General features: G+C 45.5%; 2 protein-coding genes across 6 annotated transcripts; one reads left to right on the top strand and one right to left on the bottom strand.

The window, feature by feature from the left end:
* The first annotated feature begins 4 nt into the window (after positions 1 to 4).
* On the top strand, positions 5 to 5,306 carry si:ch1073-184j22.1 (erythroferrone). Of its 3 annotated transcripts, none has more exons than XM_053437796.1 (8): positions 5 to 1,092; positions 1,272 to 1,388; positions 1,569 to 1,701; positions 1,927 to 2,045; positions 2,293 to 2,404; positions 2,536 to 2,617; positions 3,269 to 3,339; positions 3,627 to 5,306. In XM_053437796.1, the coding sequence occupies exons 1-8, from the start codon at positions 892 to 894 to the stop codon at positions 3,866 to 3,868; spliced, it is 1,077 nt and encodes a 358-aa protein (XP_053293771.1). In that variant the 5' UTR covers positions 5 to 891; the 3' UTR covers positions 3,869 to 5,306. The 3 variants fall into 3 exon arrangements, with proteins under 3 accessions (XP_053293771.1, XP_053293770.1, XP_053293772.1); XM_053437795.1 differs by having other exon boundaries at positions 1,921 to 2,045; XM_053437797.1 differs by having other exon boundaries at positions 1,921 to 2,045; positions 3,261 to 3,339; positions 3,627 to 3,868.
* Positions 5,307 to 6,028: 722 nt separating this feature from the next.
* Positions 6,029 to 11,639, bottom strand: LOC128455100 (cytochrome P450 7B1). Of its 3 annotated transcripts, XM_053438737.1 has the most exons (7): positions 11,569 to 11,639; positions 11,332 to 11,529; positions 9,938 to 10,074; positions 8,974 to 9,585; positions 7,819 to 8,025; positions 7,507 to 7,685; positions 6,029 to 7,233 (listed from the first exon to the last, which is right to left on the bottom strand). In XM_053438737.1, the coding sequence occupies exons 2-7, from the start codon at positions 11,406 to 11,408 to the stop codon at positions 6,919 to 6,921; spliced, it is 1,527 nt and encodes a 508-aa protein (XP_053294712.1). In that variant the 5' UTR covers positions 11,409 to 11,529; positions 11,569 to 11,639; the 3' UTR covers positions 6,029 to 6,918. The 3 variants fall into 3 exon arrangements, with proteins under 3 accessions (XP_053294712.1, XP_053294714.1, XP_053294713.1); XM_053438739.1 differs by lacking the exons at positions 11,332 to 11,529; positions 11,569 to 11,639 and adding an exon at positions 9,686 to 9,861 and having other exon boundaries at positions 9,938 to 10,077; XM_053438738.1 differs by lacking the exons at positions 11,332 to 11,529; positions 11,569 to 11,639 and having other exon boundaries at positions 9,686 to 10,071.
* Positions 11,640 to 12,407: the final 768 nt, after the last annotated feature.

Here is a 12,407-nt window from a genome sequence, read left to right as displayed (position 1 = left end):
GGAAGATAAAATACAGTCTCAGCAGAGAGGAGACGTCCAAAGTGACGAGGAGCTGAGGAGAAAAACGGTCTCATCACTCATCTGCCGCATAAACGACTGAGGAGAAACGAGTCTGCACTGAAAGACAAGAGACGAAGATCTGGAAAAGAGGAGGAGGAGGGGAGGAGGAAAGGAGGAGACAACAAAGTTTCCTCAAACTGACTCACTGACGACGGAAACTAACAGAGCTAAGAAGGAAAAGGAGAAAGGACACAGAAAAGAGACAGAAGAGGAGAAAGAGACAGAGAAGTCGACAGAAGAGGACACAGCGGAGGAGACAGAAGAGGAGACAGAGACAGAGACAAAGAAGTCGACAGAAGAAGAGACAGAGGAGGAGACAGAAGAAGAGACAGAGACAGAGGAGGAGACAGAAGAGGACACAGCGGAGGAGACAGAGACAGAGAAGTTGACAGAAGAGGACACAGAGGAGGAGACAGAAGAGGAGACAGAGGAGGAGACGGAAGAGGAGACAGAGACAGAGACAGAGAAGTCGACAGAAGAAGAGACAGAGGAGGAGTCAGAGGAGGAGACGAAGACAGAGAAAGAGACAGAAGAGGAGACAGAGGAAGAGAAGGAGACAGAAGAGGAGACAGAGAAGGAGTCAGAGGAGGAGAAGAAGACAGAAAAGGAGACAGAAGAGGAGACAGAGACAGAGAAGGAGACACAAGAGGAGACCGAGAAATAGACAGAAGAGGACCAAAGAGAAGGAGACGAGGAGACAAACAATTCAAGCTGAGCTGATAAAGGAGGAGCAGATATGCAGAGGTGCATCATGGGAATGTCTTAGGTCCATAAAGACACAGACGTGAACACCTTTGTCCTCTAGTTCCAACTCCACCACATCCACCCAGCATGCTGGCCAAGTTATCCCAGGGAAGGAGCTCTGCGGGTGGGACAGGAGGGCTGCTGCTGCCCCCTGTGCTGCTGGGACTGATGATGATGATGATGATGATGACGATGATGATGATGGCGGTGGAGGCAGCGAGTGTCGATGACGTCGACAGCGAAGAGAGTCTGGAGATCCTGGATGAGGACGAGGCCGTGGACATCCTGGTAAGAAAACATTAGTGATGATTAAATATTGATCTTAGTAAAAACAATGATGGACACCAGACGTGATGATGTCACCACTTTAAATCCTCCGCCATAGTTTCTGTACTTAGCCGGACCATCAGCACAGTTGCTCCGGTTACCAGGTGTCAAACATGTCCGTCTCGTCTGGTGTCTTCCAGGAGCCGGCGTCCTCGGACGCGTCCAGACTGTCTCCTTTCAGCTCCTGGCTGATCTTCAGAAGAAACTCCAACAAGGGGGAGAACCGGAGAATCAAAGGGTCGAGGAGAACGTCCAAGGTCAGAGACACGCCCCCCCTTCATGTCCCCCATGTTTTTCTCAGACAGCTGATCGCTGTCATTAGAATTAAAGGAATCATACAAAGATCTGTTGGGACTATTTTCAGCAGCGGAGGAATCCACACGAGTTCTTTGTGAGTGTTGAACTTTGACTCACAACATGTTGATGCTTCTCCACAGCACGGCCTACCTGGACCTCCAGGACCTCCTGGACCTCCTGGACCTCCAGGACCTCCAGGACCTCCTGGACCCCTTGGGCCTCTGGGCCCCACCGCCCCCCTCTTACCCCAACAACAGGAGCTGAAACAGAGAGGTGAAACTGAGGCCTTTATGCTTAGCTAGGATAACAGTTTCCTCCTGTCTCCAGTCTTTGTGCTAAGCTAAGTTAACAGCTTCCTTCGGATTGTGTATTTGATTTGTTTGGTATCTGTGTATGTCATGGTCTAAATTACCCAGAATTCATAGAGCATTAGTTGAGATTAACGATGACTACAGACATCTGAAATGTGACCTGTCCTATCACCGCCCTCAGACATAGTGGGAGGAGCCAGCGTCCTGTGTGATCGTCCCCGTGTCTCCGCCTCTTTCGTCAGTCATCTCCTGCAGCCAATCACCATTCAACGCCGCAGTCTGCTGGAGCTGCAGCCATTCAGCGAGGTGACCAACACACACACACACACACACACACACACACACACTCTGATCCATGTCCAATCTGCTAACATGGAGGAGGTGGGTTATTGCTGTAGCCAGTCACCAGGGGGCGTTGTCCTGTGATGTATATGTGTGTGTGTGTGTTTGGGAGCGGGGCTTCATCAGAGGACGTCTCCAGGGGCCACAGCCTCACTGACTCTTCATGTGCGGCTTTAACACACAAACTTCATGTGACCTTTGACCCCTGCAGCCCTCAGACTCTGGGCGGAGCCTCCAGAGAGGTCACAGCTTCAACAGCAGCAGCGGCAGATACTTGGTCCACGTCTCTGGATTCTACCAGCTCACCTGCAGCCTCCTGATAGGTGGGGCCACTATATACACTATATACATGTACAATTATTAATATTAGAAAACTGCATCTAAAGTGTGTGTGTGTGTGTGTGTGTGTGTGTGTGTGTGTGTGTGTGTGTGTGTGTGTGTGTGTGTGTTTCAGAGTCGGGTGACAGAGTTCAGCTTCGCCTCAGAGACAGTGTGAGAGCATCGATCTGCATCGAGTCGTTGTGTCAAAGTAACATGTGAGTACACTATATATAAAGAGGATCAGTGACTGTATATAAAGAGGATCAGTGACTGTATATAAAGAGGATCAGTGACTGTATATAAAGAGGATCAGTGACTGTATATAAAGATGATCAGTGACTGTATATAAAGAGGATCAGTGACTGTATATATAGATGATCAGTGACTGTATATAAAGAGGATCAGTGACTGTATATAAAGAGGATCAGTGACTGTATATAAAGATGATCAGTGACTGTATATAAAGAGGATCAGTGACTGTATATAAAGAGGATCAGTGACTGTATATAAAGATGATCAGTGACTGTATATAAAGAGGATCAGTGACTGTATATAAAGTGGATCAGTGACTGTATATAAAGATGATCAGTGACTGTATATATAGATGATCAGTGACTGTATATAAAGAGGATCAGTGACTGTATATAAAGTGGATCAGTGACTGTATATAAAGATGATCAGTGACTGTATATAAAGAGGATCAGTGACTGTATATAAAGTGGATCAGTGACTGTATATAAAGATGATCAGTGACTGTATATATAGATGATCAGTGACTGTATATAAAGAGGATCAGTGACTGTATATAAAGTGGATCAGTGACTGTATATACAGACGATCAGTGACTGTGTGTGTTAGCTCTATAGAGTCGGTGATGGGCGTGGCTGCTGCTGGAGGAACCTTCAGCATCCTTCTGACAGGAACTCTTTATCTTCAGGTACGAGAACACCTCCACTCACAGGCTCCTCCCATATCACTGATGCTATGATTCAAACTGGTGGAGTTTTTCAGCCAATCAGAGACTCTGAAAACTGTTGTGTTATATTTGGACGAACAGAAACAGTTTGAGGTGTTTTAGGTTCGACAACCACACAACCGTTCAGATTAAAGAGACACAACCTGAACTTCACAGCAGGTTCTAAACAGGTTGATTAAAACACCTTTTCTTTAGTTTGACGTGATGAACAGTCGATGTCCGTGTGGGACCTTGTTCTTCTGTTGCAGGCCGGAGAGTACGTCTCTGTGTTTGTGGACAACGCCAGCAGTTCGTCCCTCAGCGTCCTGCAGGACTCTCTGTTCTCTGGGATCCTGCTCGGAGTGTGAGACACCAACAGATGACATCCGTCAGCAGGGTAGAGCAGGGGAGGGACATTCAACATCGTCCAGCTGTCTCTGAATCCTCAAAGCCCAGAGCAGGACCAGACAGGACGTTTGGATCCAAGCTGGTGTCGGACATCAAGACCTGAGACCTGCAGCAACACAACAGGAGCAGACCTCATGTACACAACTTAGACCTGGTTCAACGCTCACACATCTGAGGAGCACGGAACAAACCTTCTCATCTCCATCACACTGAGTCACTTCCTGTCTGAATCTTCATTCACAAACACCAAGGACACAACTTTCACCCCTTCAGCTTCACCGTGTCAGAAACAGCTCAGTTTGTTTTTGTCCAAATTCACTTCTGTCGACAGAGTTTAAAAAGGTTTGTCCTTCAAACAGAGAAGAAGAAATCCACACATCCATGGACAGACAGAAGTGCATCTTTTATTTAAATGACAAATATTCTATATTCATGTTGATAATTCTATTCATGTTAAAACAGTGACCTCTTTCCTTTCTTTAATGGAAACCTCCCTTTCCTCAGACTTTCCATTGCTGCAGCTCCTCTTTTCAGCCTCTGCTCTCAGTTGACCCGACGTAGGAACGGGGCTTTTCGGACTCTGCGATCTTTGTGTTAGCATAATGAGCGGCTAGCGGTCGGTCCACACAACACTTCCTGATCTCGTCATGTGACATCAGGAGAATGTAGAAGTGTGGGCAGGATGACCTACCAGGCGTTAAGCACTGAACAAACGTCTTGTTTAAAGACGTGAAGATGAGGACTTCATCAGCCTGAAACTCTTGTGTCTTACTTTGCTCTGAAATAAAAAGCTGAATGTGTAAATGCCTGCAAGGTTTCCCTCTAACTTCTACTAACTGACACAACCTGGCCCTGAGAGAGACGTTACACCAGGAGAAAGCTCAGCTGCTGGAGTTGAGTCACATTTTCCAGGACTGGTGAACAAAGACGTCTGTGTTGAGCTGTAACGTCGTGAGAAACCTCAGCCGTCTACACAGAAGGATCCTGACCGAGGCTGACTCTGGAAGTCTGCTCGGGGGTCTGAGCCCAGACAGCCTGACCACTGCCGAGTGGTTCACACGTTCACTGGAAGAACCAGAGGTCGTCTGTGCACATGAAGGTGTGAATCACAGGGAGTGAATCCATGATGGTGAGTGGATGAAGCCACATGTGATGGTGCTGAGAGAAACCTGCTGGAGCTGCACTTTGTTCTTCATGTCGCAGATCAGAACTGAAACAGAATCATCTCCGTACAGCTGCTGTGGAACCATCAGTCTCTGTGGAGGAGTCAGAGCAGTCCGGTTTCCTGGAGCACCATCTCGTGGACATTAGAGGAACTGTGGTCATCTTCTGGGGTCCACCTTTGTTCTGATGATATTTTCATATTTAACATGTTGTGAATTCTTTATGTTTTCATGCCTTTTCTCCGCCCCCTGCTGGTCACAGACAGTCATGTAGATTTGACGCCTGACCTCATTTTACTTTAATATGAATATTTATTCTCTGGATGTGATAAACATGTGCTGTGTGAATAATTATGATAATAAATATATTACTTTCCACCCATGACCACATTTATATACTTAAAACAACATTTAGTTTGATGAATGAGCTTCAGGACGTACGTATGTCAGACTAAATTCTTTAGTCCCTAAATTATAATGTGAAACCAAAACTTAGAGATCAGATGAAACCTGGAACAAACAGGAAGCTTCAGACTCAGATCAGAAAACGACTCTCTATTTGTGATGATGGCGATTTCTGTGAATCAAGCACAAAGTCCAACACTTGTTTATTCCAGCAGCTGCAGATGGATCCAGAGTCCACGTCCCCTGATGACATGTACAAATCATAGACATGTCCAAATGAGAAAGACCAGGGATGAGATCTGTGGTCTTATAACCCACAGCCCCTCCCCTTGGGTGTGTAAAGTTATTTATTACCCTCCTGATGTCTTATCAGGGTGGGACACATCCTGTCTTCATGTCTCTGTGGACGAGCCCTGAAGTGAGACCCCTGGGGTGAGATCCCATAAACAGAAAGATATCGTTGAACCGAGGCGTCACCATGAGCAGTTAGCAGCTGCTACATCAGCCGGATGGATCCTCCTGCTCCTCTTCATCATTCACTTCATGCAGGTTTCACAGGCCCTCCCTGACTGACACGCTGGTAGCATTAGCATTAGCAGAATGCTAGCTTGATTAAGAGGGAATTACCCTCAACATGATATAAACAAAGGCACATGACATTTTCATTTCAGTTTTAGATTTAATATCAATACTAGTTTAAAAAAAAGCTTCATATTTATTTTCGGTCATTATTTCAACAAGAAGTCATTGATTCATCAACAGGAAGTCATTGATTCATCAACAGGAAGTCATTGATTCATCAACAGGAAGTCAGTGATTCATTGATTCCTCAACAGGAAGTCATTGATTCATCAACAGGAAGTCATTTATTCATCAACAGGAAGTCAGTGATTCATTGATTCGTCAACAGGAAGTCAGTGATTCATTCATTCATCAACAGGAAGTCATTGATTCACCAACAGGAAGTCAGAGATACATTGATTAATCAACAGGAAGTCATTTATTAATCAACAGGAAGTCAGAGATTCATAGATTCATCAACAGGAAGCCATTGATTCATTAGCAGGAAGTCAGTGATTCATTGATTCATCAACAGGAAGTCATCGATTCATTAACAGGAAGTCAGTGATTCATTCATTCATCAACAGGAAGTCATTGATTCTTCAACAGGAAGTCATTCATTCATCAACAGGAAGTCAGAGATTCATTGATTCATCAACAGGAAGTCATTGATTCATCAACAGGAAATCATTGATTCATCAACAGGAAGTCATTGATCAATTTAAGAATGTCAGGACTGTGATTGTGATGAAAACCAGAAGTTTACTCATCGTGGACAAAAGGATCAACACCAGGTTCAGTCAAAACCTTGAGGAGGAAACGTTCATGACTTCAAGGTTCAGTTTGACACGATTCAGAATTTATTTACTGTAACGAGTTCCAGCTGAGTCCAGTCGACTCTTGTAACTTGTATATGTTTGATCTTATCTAACAATCGGTATAATTGAATGGAGTCGAGTGAGTTCAGGACTCGGGTCTCCACCAGGTATCAAACCTGTGTAATATACAACGACACACAGCGGCGTCACTGAGCCGTCGGTCCAGGTGGAACCGCTCGGAGTCGGTAGCGGAAGCGGACGTCAGCGCTGGGCCACAGGATTCCCAGTCCGGCCCTGCCGGGGTCCAGAGCAGCTCCGCCCTGACCTTCCTCCAGCTGGAGGTCCAAGTGGAGCAGCACGAGACACAGGAACTGTTTGATCTCGTAGACAGCAAAGTATCGTCCGGGACACTTGCTGGAGCCAGAGCCAAACGGCATGAGGTAATACTTCAGCTTCCTCCCGTCCTTGTAGAAGTTCTTCTTCTCTTTGCCGTCCTGCACGAAGCGATCAAACCGGTACGTCTGACAGGAAGAGCAACAAGACGCAGCTTCGTACAACAGCTCAAGTGCAAACAGGTCGAAGAGGAAAAACACTGTAAATGAGGAACTCATTGATAAACACGATTTACAGTATATCTACCAGAGTGAATTAAAGTCATCAGGTCGACAGGCCGATATGAAGAGTTTGTAAAAACAAAGATAATGGTTTGATAAAAGCTGATTAAATATGTTTATGATATATAAAGCTCTTCTGATTTGAATCGATTTGTTTATTGCTAAGTGATCGATCGGTACCTCAGGCTCCTCGTAGATCTCAGGGTCCATGTGTGTAATCTGAGGGAACAAGGTCACAACATCTCCTTTTCTAACGGCCACCGAGCGCTCGCCATCCAGCCGCAGACTGAAGTCATCCATCGCCACGCGGACGTTCATGGAGGCAGAGGACAGACGCAGACTCTCCTTGACGGCGCTGTCTGTGGAGGAAGGTCAGATCCCAGGTTACTATTAACTGAGAGTTCAATGGCGAACCAGCTAAATCCGACCGCCGCTGAAGTTTGACTTCCTGCCAACGTGACAGTGGTTTAAAAAAAATGCAAAACGTCGTACCCAGATAGACGAGTTTGTCCAGCTGCTCTCTGGTGAGCGTCACGTCTCTGTCGCTGCTGAACTCCACGCCGCTCTGCGACAGGACGTCCAGCAGCTCCTGACGGACGACCTCCGCCACCTCTGGGTGAGTCACCAGGTGGTACAGGGCCCAGAACGTGGCGGGGACAGTGTTCGCCGCCGACGCCCACAGTATGCCAAAGTTGTGGGCTGAAAGATACAGGAGGTCGTAACTCAGCCATAGACTCATCCAATCAGAGACAGTTAATAACGATTGATGACATGACAGCTCCCTAACTTGAAGCCAGTGTCTAAATCACCCCCTGGTGGCTGGCTGCAGTACAGGGCATAAACTCCTCCTCCTCCGTGTTAGCAGATGGGACATGGACCAAACTAAAAACTTAAAAGTAGTCGTTAAATAAATGTTTGTAAAGATGTTTCTGTCATTTCAGGTCGTTCTTCTCTCTCTGATGTTTGTTCAAGTGTTTCTGATCAGTTTGGTTTCGATCAGTTATTTGATGATATAAAACCAGGCTGAGACGTGATGATTGACAGCTGACACTGACTCCTGGTCAACCTATCCCTACCCCCCCCCCCCATCTCTCCTTCACAGACAGTTGAACACATGGTGGTTGTAAACAACATTTAAGCAACACACTGACTACTCATATATATATATATATATAATTATATATACATATATATATATATAACATTTAAATAAAGAAACAGGATGAGGTGAGACAGACAGATAAATAATTAAAAACGTGTGTACTGAATACCTTGTTGCTTTTGGGAGCTTGTGTGAGATGAACAGTGATAAAAGTTTAACATTTGACAAGTTCACATTAAAAGTTTATATTTACAGCTGATTATAAAATGATGGTTTATAAGTGTCAACCTCAGCAACTTGACAACTTGTTTCCCAGAGTTTTGCAGATTATTGTCTCCTCACATCTTCTACCATTAGGACCTCCTCAGTTCATCTGCTCCTTCATCTCCATCAGACATTATGTATAAACACTTTAAACATGAAGTTTCAAACTGGTTCTTCTCATCACAGAGAAGTGTTAAATGATCTACATGTGATTGCACTCGTTCAGCAGCAGAACAGCGTCCTGCTCCTGATCACCGGCCTCAGTAAAGGACCATGTGTACCTGCTTTGTCCAGATCCCTCAGCATGTCGAACTGATCGAAGATCTCCAATCGCTTCCTGATGAACTGTGAAGCGTTGGACCAACGCGTCATCTTCTGCGGCAGGAAGACTCTGGTGAGCTCCTCGCGGATGGCCTTGGTCTGTCCCAGCAGCCACAGAGGGATTTGAGCCACGAGGAGGGGAAACTTAGTGTCGTACTTTACAAAGTTCTCCATTATCACGTCCATCCCGCTGTGGCGGCTGGCGGCCGGCGGCCGGCCATACATGGTGAGGAGCGTGGCTTCGAACATGACGGAGTTACAGAACTTGTATATGCTGTGGCTCTTCCAGTCGCATTCCTCACCCGGCCTCTGCCCCAGGAAGTCCTGACGTAACACCAGCTGGAGGTTACCCAGCATGCTCTCTGTCAGGGGAGAGAGACTTTCGCCCTGGAGGAGGAGGAAGGAGCGGCTGACCTGCTCCTGCAGGCCGGGGAACTCCTTGGGCTTCATGAGCGGGTAACCAAAAGCATGCGAACCCACCTTGTAGGAGAACTCATGGAAGTCCAGGTGTCGGCCATCTTTGACGATGTTTGGAAACAGTAGCGGGTTCAGGATGAAGGTCATGTACTTACCTGCAGGGGAGAGGACATCTGAGTCAACACAAAACATGACCCACCAGTCTGTCATGGAGGAGCTCAGGTCCAACCCGACGGAACCCGGGACAAAACCAACCGAGTCTGACTCCGACCACACAGCGATCTGTTTCCTGAGTCCGAAGCTGAGGTTTCTCTGGTTACAGCCACGAGCAGCATTAAAGAATCAAGCTGACGAATCTTACCTTGTGACTGAACCCCCCCAACCCCTCAGCCCCTGTGCTCACTATGGAGTTTGCTGGTTGGATCATTTGTCTGTGGGTGGAGTCAGACTGGGTCAAGTTTTGGTATCAGCTGTGGCTGAGGTGAAGGAAGGAATTTAAATACCGACCGGCTATCTGCACTGTAAAGATGTCTCCATGTTTCTTCTGATGTTCCAGAAGAAATTTGAAGGAATTTTGTCCAAACTCGAGAGCTTTTCCAACAACAGGGATCCAGCCTTTAATCAAGGGAGGTTCTCCGTCTCTTCTGCAAGAGAGAAACGTTTGATTCATAGTTATTCTTCTTCATGATTAATATTTTTATTAACATGGTTTATACATGCGTGGATCTCTTATCCTCCATGTTTTATTCATCTGTGAACAGAAGCTGCTTCTGTCCAGTTTTAACCAACCATAACTGAAATGTTTCCTCCCATCTGTAACTTGTGTATTACTCTATTACACCATTACTTTGTAACTAGGTTACTCTACTACTCTAGTACTCAATTACTTCATCACATAATGACTCTGCTATTATAACTTTTATAATTAAGTAGTATTAATATAACTACTAATCTATTACTGTAACACTTTACTACTTAACAACTGTATTACTCTTCTTCCTCATTTATTTATTGACTTCCAGGTTCTCCTCCTCACACACAAGGTTCTGAACGGACCCAGTTACACAGCTCCCTGTCTAGTGAACCATGTTCCCTCTAGAGCGGCCCACCCACACCTTTAACCACAACTACATGATCCACACAAAGGACTAGAATCACACATATTATAATTTTATAGCAAAAGTTGTCCTCTGGGCCTGCGACAGGTCCTCACTTGACTCCTTTCTGCGAGGCCGCTTCTTAGTTTTGAATGATTCAGTTTTACTTTGTGATTCCTCTTCGTCACTAGCAGCTTTGCTCTTCATCATCCTGCTCGACCCAGCTCATCTCAAAGGTCTCCCTCATCTGTGACTCCCCCCCGCTAATGATGCGTTCAGGTGTTAATGTGACGGTCAGCAAATACAACGACACCTGCTTTATAGGTCAAATCAAATAAGAACAATGTAGAATTTATATCTCGTGTCTTTATTTCATTACCTGTGATGATAACTTATTTTGAATCAATCCTAAAGTTGGTATTAAACGCTTACTTACAAACCTAAAACTTTTTTATCTATTTATTTTCTGATGACCTCTCACGACCCACCTGCGGTGGCTTCACGGCCCACCAGGGGGCCGCGGACCACACTTTGGGAATGACTGCTCTAGAACAGAGAATATCTGCAGCAACTCTATCAGAAGTTCCAACAACAAACCAAAGAAAATCCCAGTAATAAAATAACAGAATAACAGAGTAATAATATAACAGAGTAGTTAGATAACAGAGTAACAGAGTAATAGGATAACAGAGTAACAGAGTAATAGGATAACAGAGTAACAGAGTAACAGAGGACCAGAGTAGTGAACTCTCTGGTCCTCATTAGTCCGGAGGAAGCCGCAGCAGCAGCGGCTCAAACACTCACCTGGTCCTGGAGGATCTGCGGAGGACGAGCAGCAGCAGAGAGACGAGGCCGAGCAGCAGCAGCAGCACAGCGGACATGATTCAGTCTGAGTCCGGGGACCGAGTGAGGAGCTCCGGGAGAGGAGGAGGAGGAGGAGGAGCGGGAGCAGGAGGAGGAGGATGAGGAGGAGGAGGAGGAGCGGGAGCAGGAGGAGGAGGATGAGGAGGAGGAGGAGGAGCGGGAGCAGGAGGAGGAGGAAAGACTCCACAACAACAACACAACTCTCCTCCAGCAACAAGTCACCCGAAAGGCTTCCGGTGCCGACCTTCAAAATAAACTCCCTGACCAAGTGACTAAGACGTCATGAATGATTCATGACGTCACACCTTCATTCTTTCACTAAACCAGTTTTAAACTTATCTTAACTGTTGAGTCTGGATCATCAACAGGAGGTTATATTATATACGTATATATATATGTTTATATATATGCATATATATATGTAATAGTAATATAATTTCATGATGTATCATTGAGAGAGAAACAAGGAGTCACTGGTGACGTCAGGACGAAGGAGAGAGCAGGAGAAATAGTTCTGCTGTGACGTCACAGCAGTTCATTTCTAACTTGACTGGATTACATTCCCTCACAATGAGAACATAAAGATGTATTACACAAGTGGAAAAAGGACGTCCTAGAAATTTGATTTAGTTGTGAATTAAAGGACAAATGAGGATCGAGGATCACTCCCAAGTTCCTGATGTTTCATTGGAAACAAGGACGATGTCGTCTAGAGCAGCTTCATCATGAGATAATGTATCTCTAAGGTGTTTGGGGCCAAGTGTTATAACCTCTGTTTTGTCTGAGTTTAATAAGAGAAACTTGCGGGTCATCCAGGTTTTTATGTTCTTGAGACATGATGAAGTTTAGTTAATTGATTACTTTGTTCAGGTTTTATTGATAAGTATAACTGGGTGTCATCCGCATAGCAGTGGACATTTACCGAGTGTGTCCTGATAATGTTTCCTAGTGGAAGAATATATAATGAGAATATAATTGGGCCGAGCACAGAGCCCTGTGGAACACCATGGTTAACT

Source organism: Pleuronectes platessa, chromosome 13, assembly GCF_947347685.1.
Source record: "Pleuronectes platessa chromosome 13, fPlePla1.1, whole genome shotgun sequence".
Classification (NCBI taxonomy): domain Eukaryota; kingdom Metazoa; phylum Chordata; class Actinopteri; order Pleuronectiformes; family Pleuronectidae; genus Pleuronectes; species Pleuronectes platessa.
This window is presented reverse-complemented; position numbering and strand designations above follow the sequence as displayed.

Coding starts and splice junctions, on each gene's coding strand:
- si:ch1073-184j22.1 (XM_053437795.1), top strand. CDS start 892: ATGCTGGCCAAGTTATCCCAGGGAAGGAGCTCTGCGGGTGGGACAGGA. Junction 1,093..1,271: donor ACGAGGCCGTGGACATCCTG/GTAAGAAAACAT, acceptor GGTGTCTTCCAG/GAGCCGGCGTCCTCGGACGC. Junction 2,618..3,268: donor TCGTTGTGTCAAAGTAACAT/GTGAGTACACTA, acceptor TTAGCTCTATAG/AGTCGGTGATGGGCGTGGCT.
- LOC128455100 (XM_053438737.1), bottom strand. CDS start 11,408: ATGTCCGCTGTGCTGCTGCTGCTGCTCGGCCTCGTCTCTCTGCTGCTG. Junction 8,026..8,973: donor GAGGGATCTGGACAAAGCAG/GTACACATGGTC, acceptor TGTATCTTTCAG/CCCACAACTTTGGCATACTG. Junction 7,686..7,818: donor GGACAAACTCGTCTATCTGG/GTACGACGTTTT, acceptor CTTCCTCCACAG/ACAGCGCCGTCAAGGAGAGT.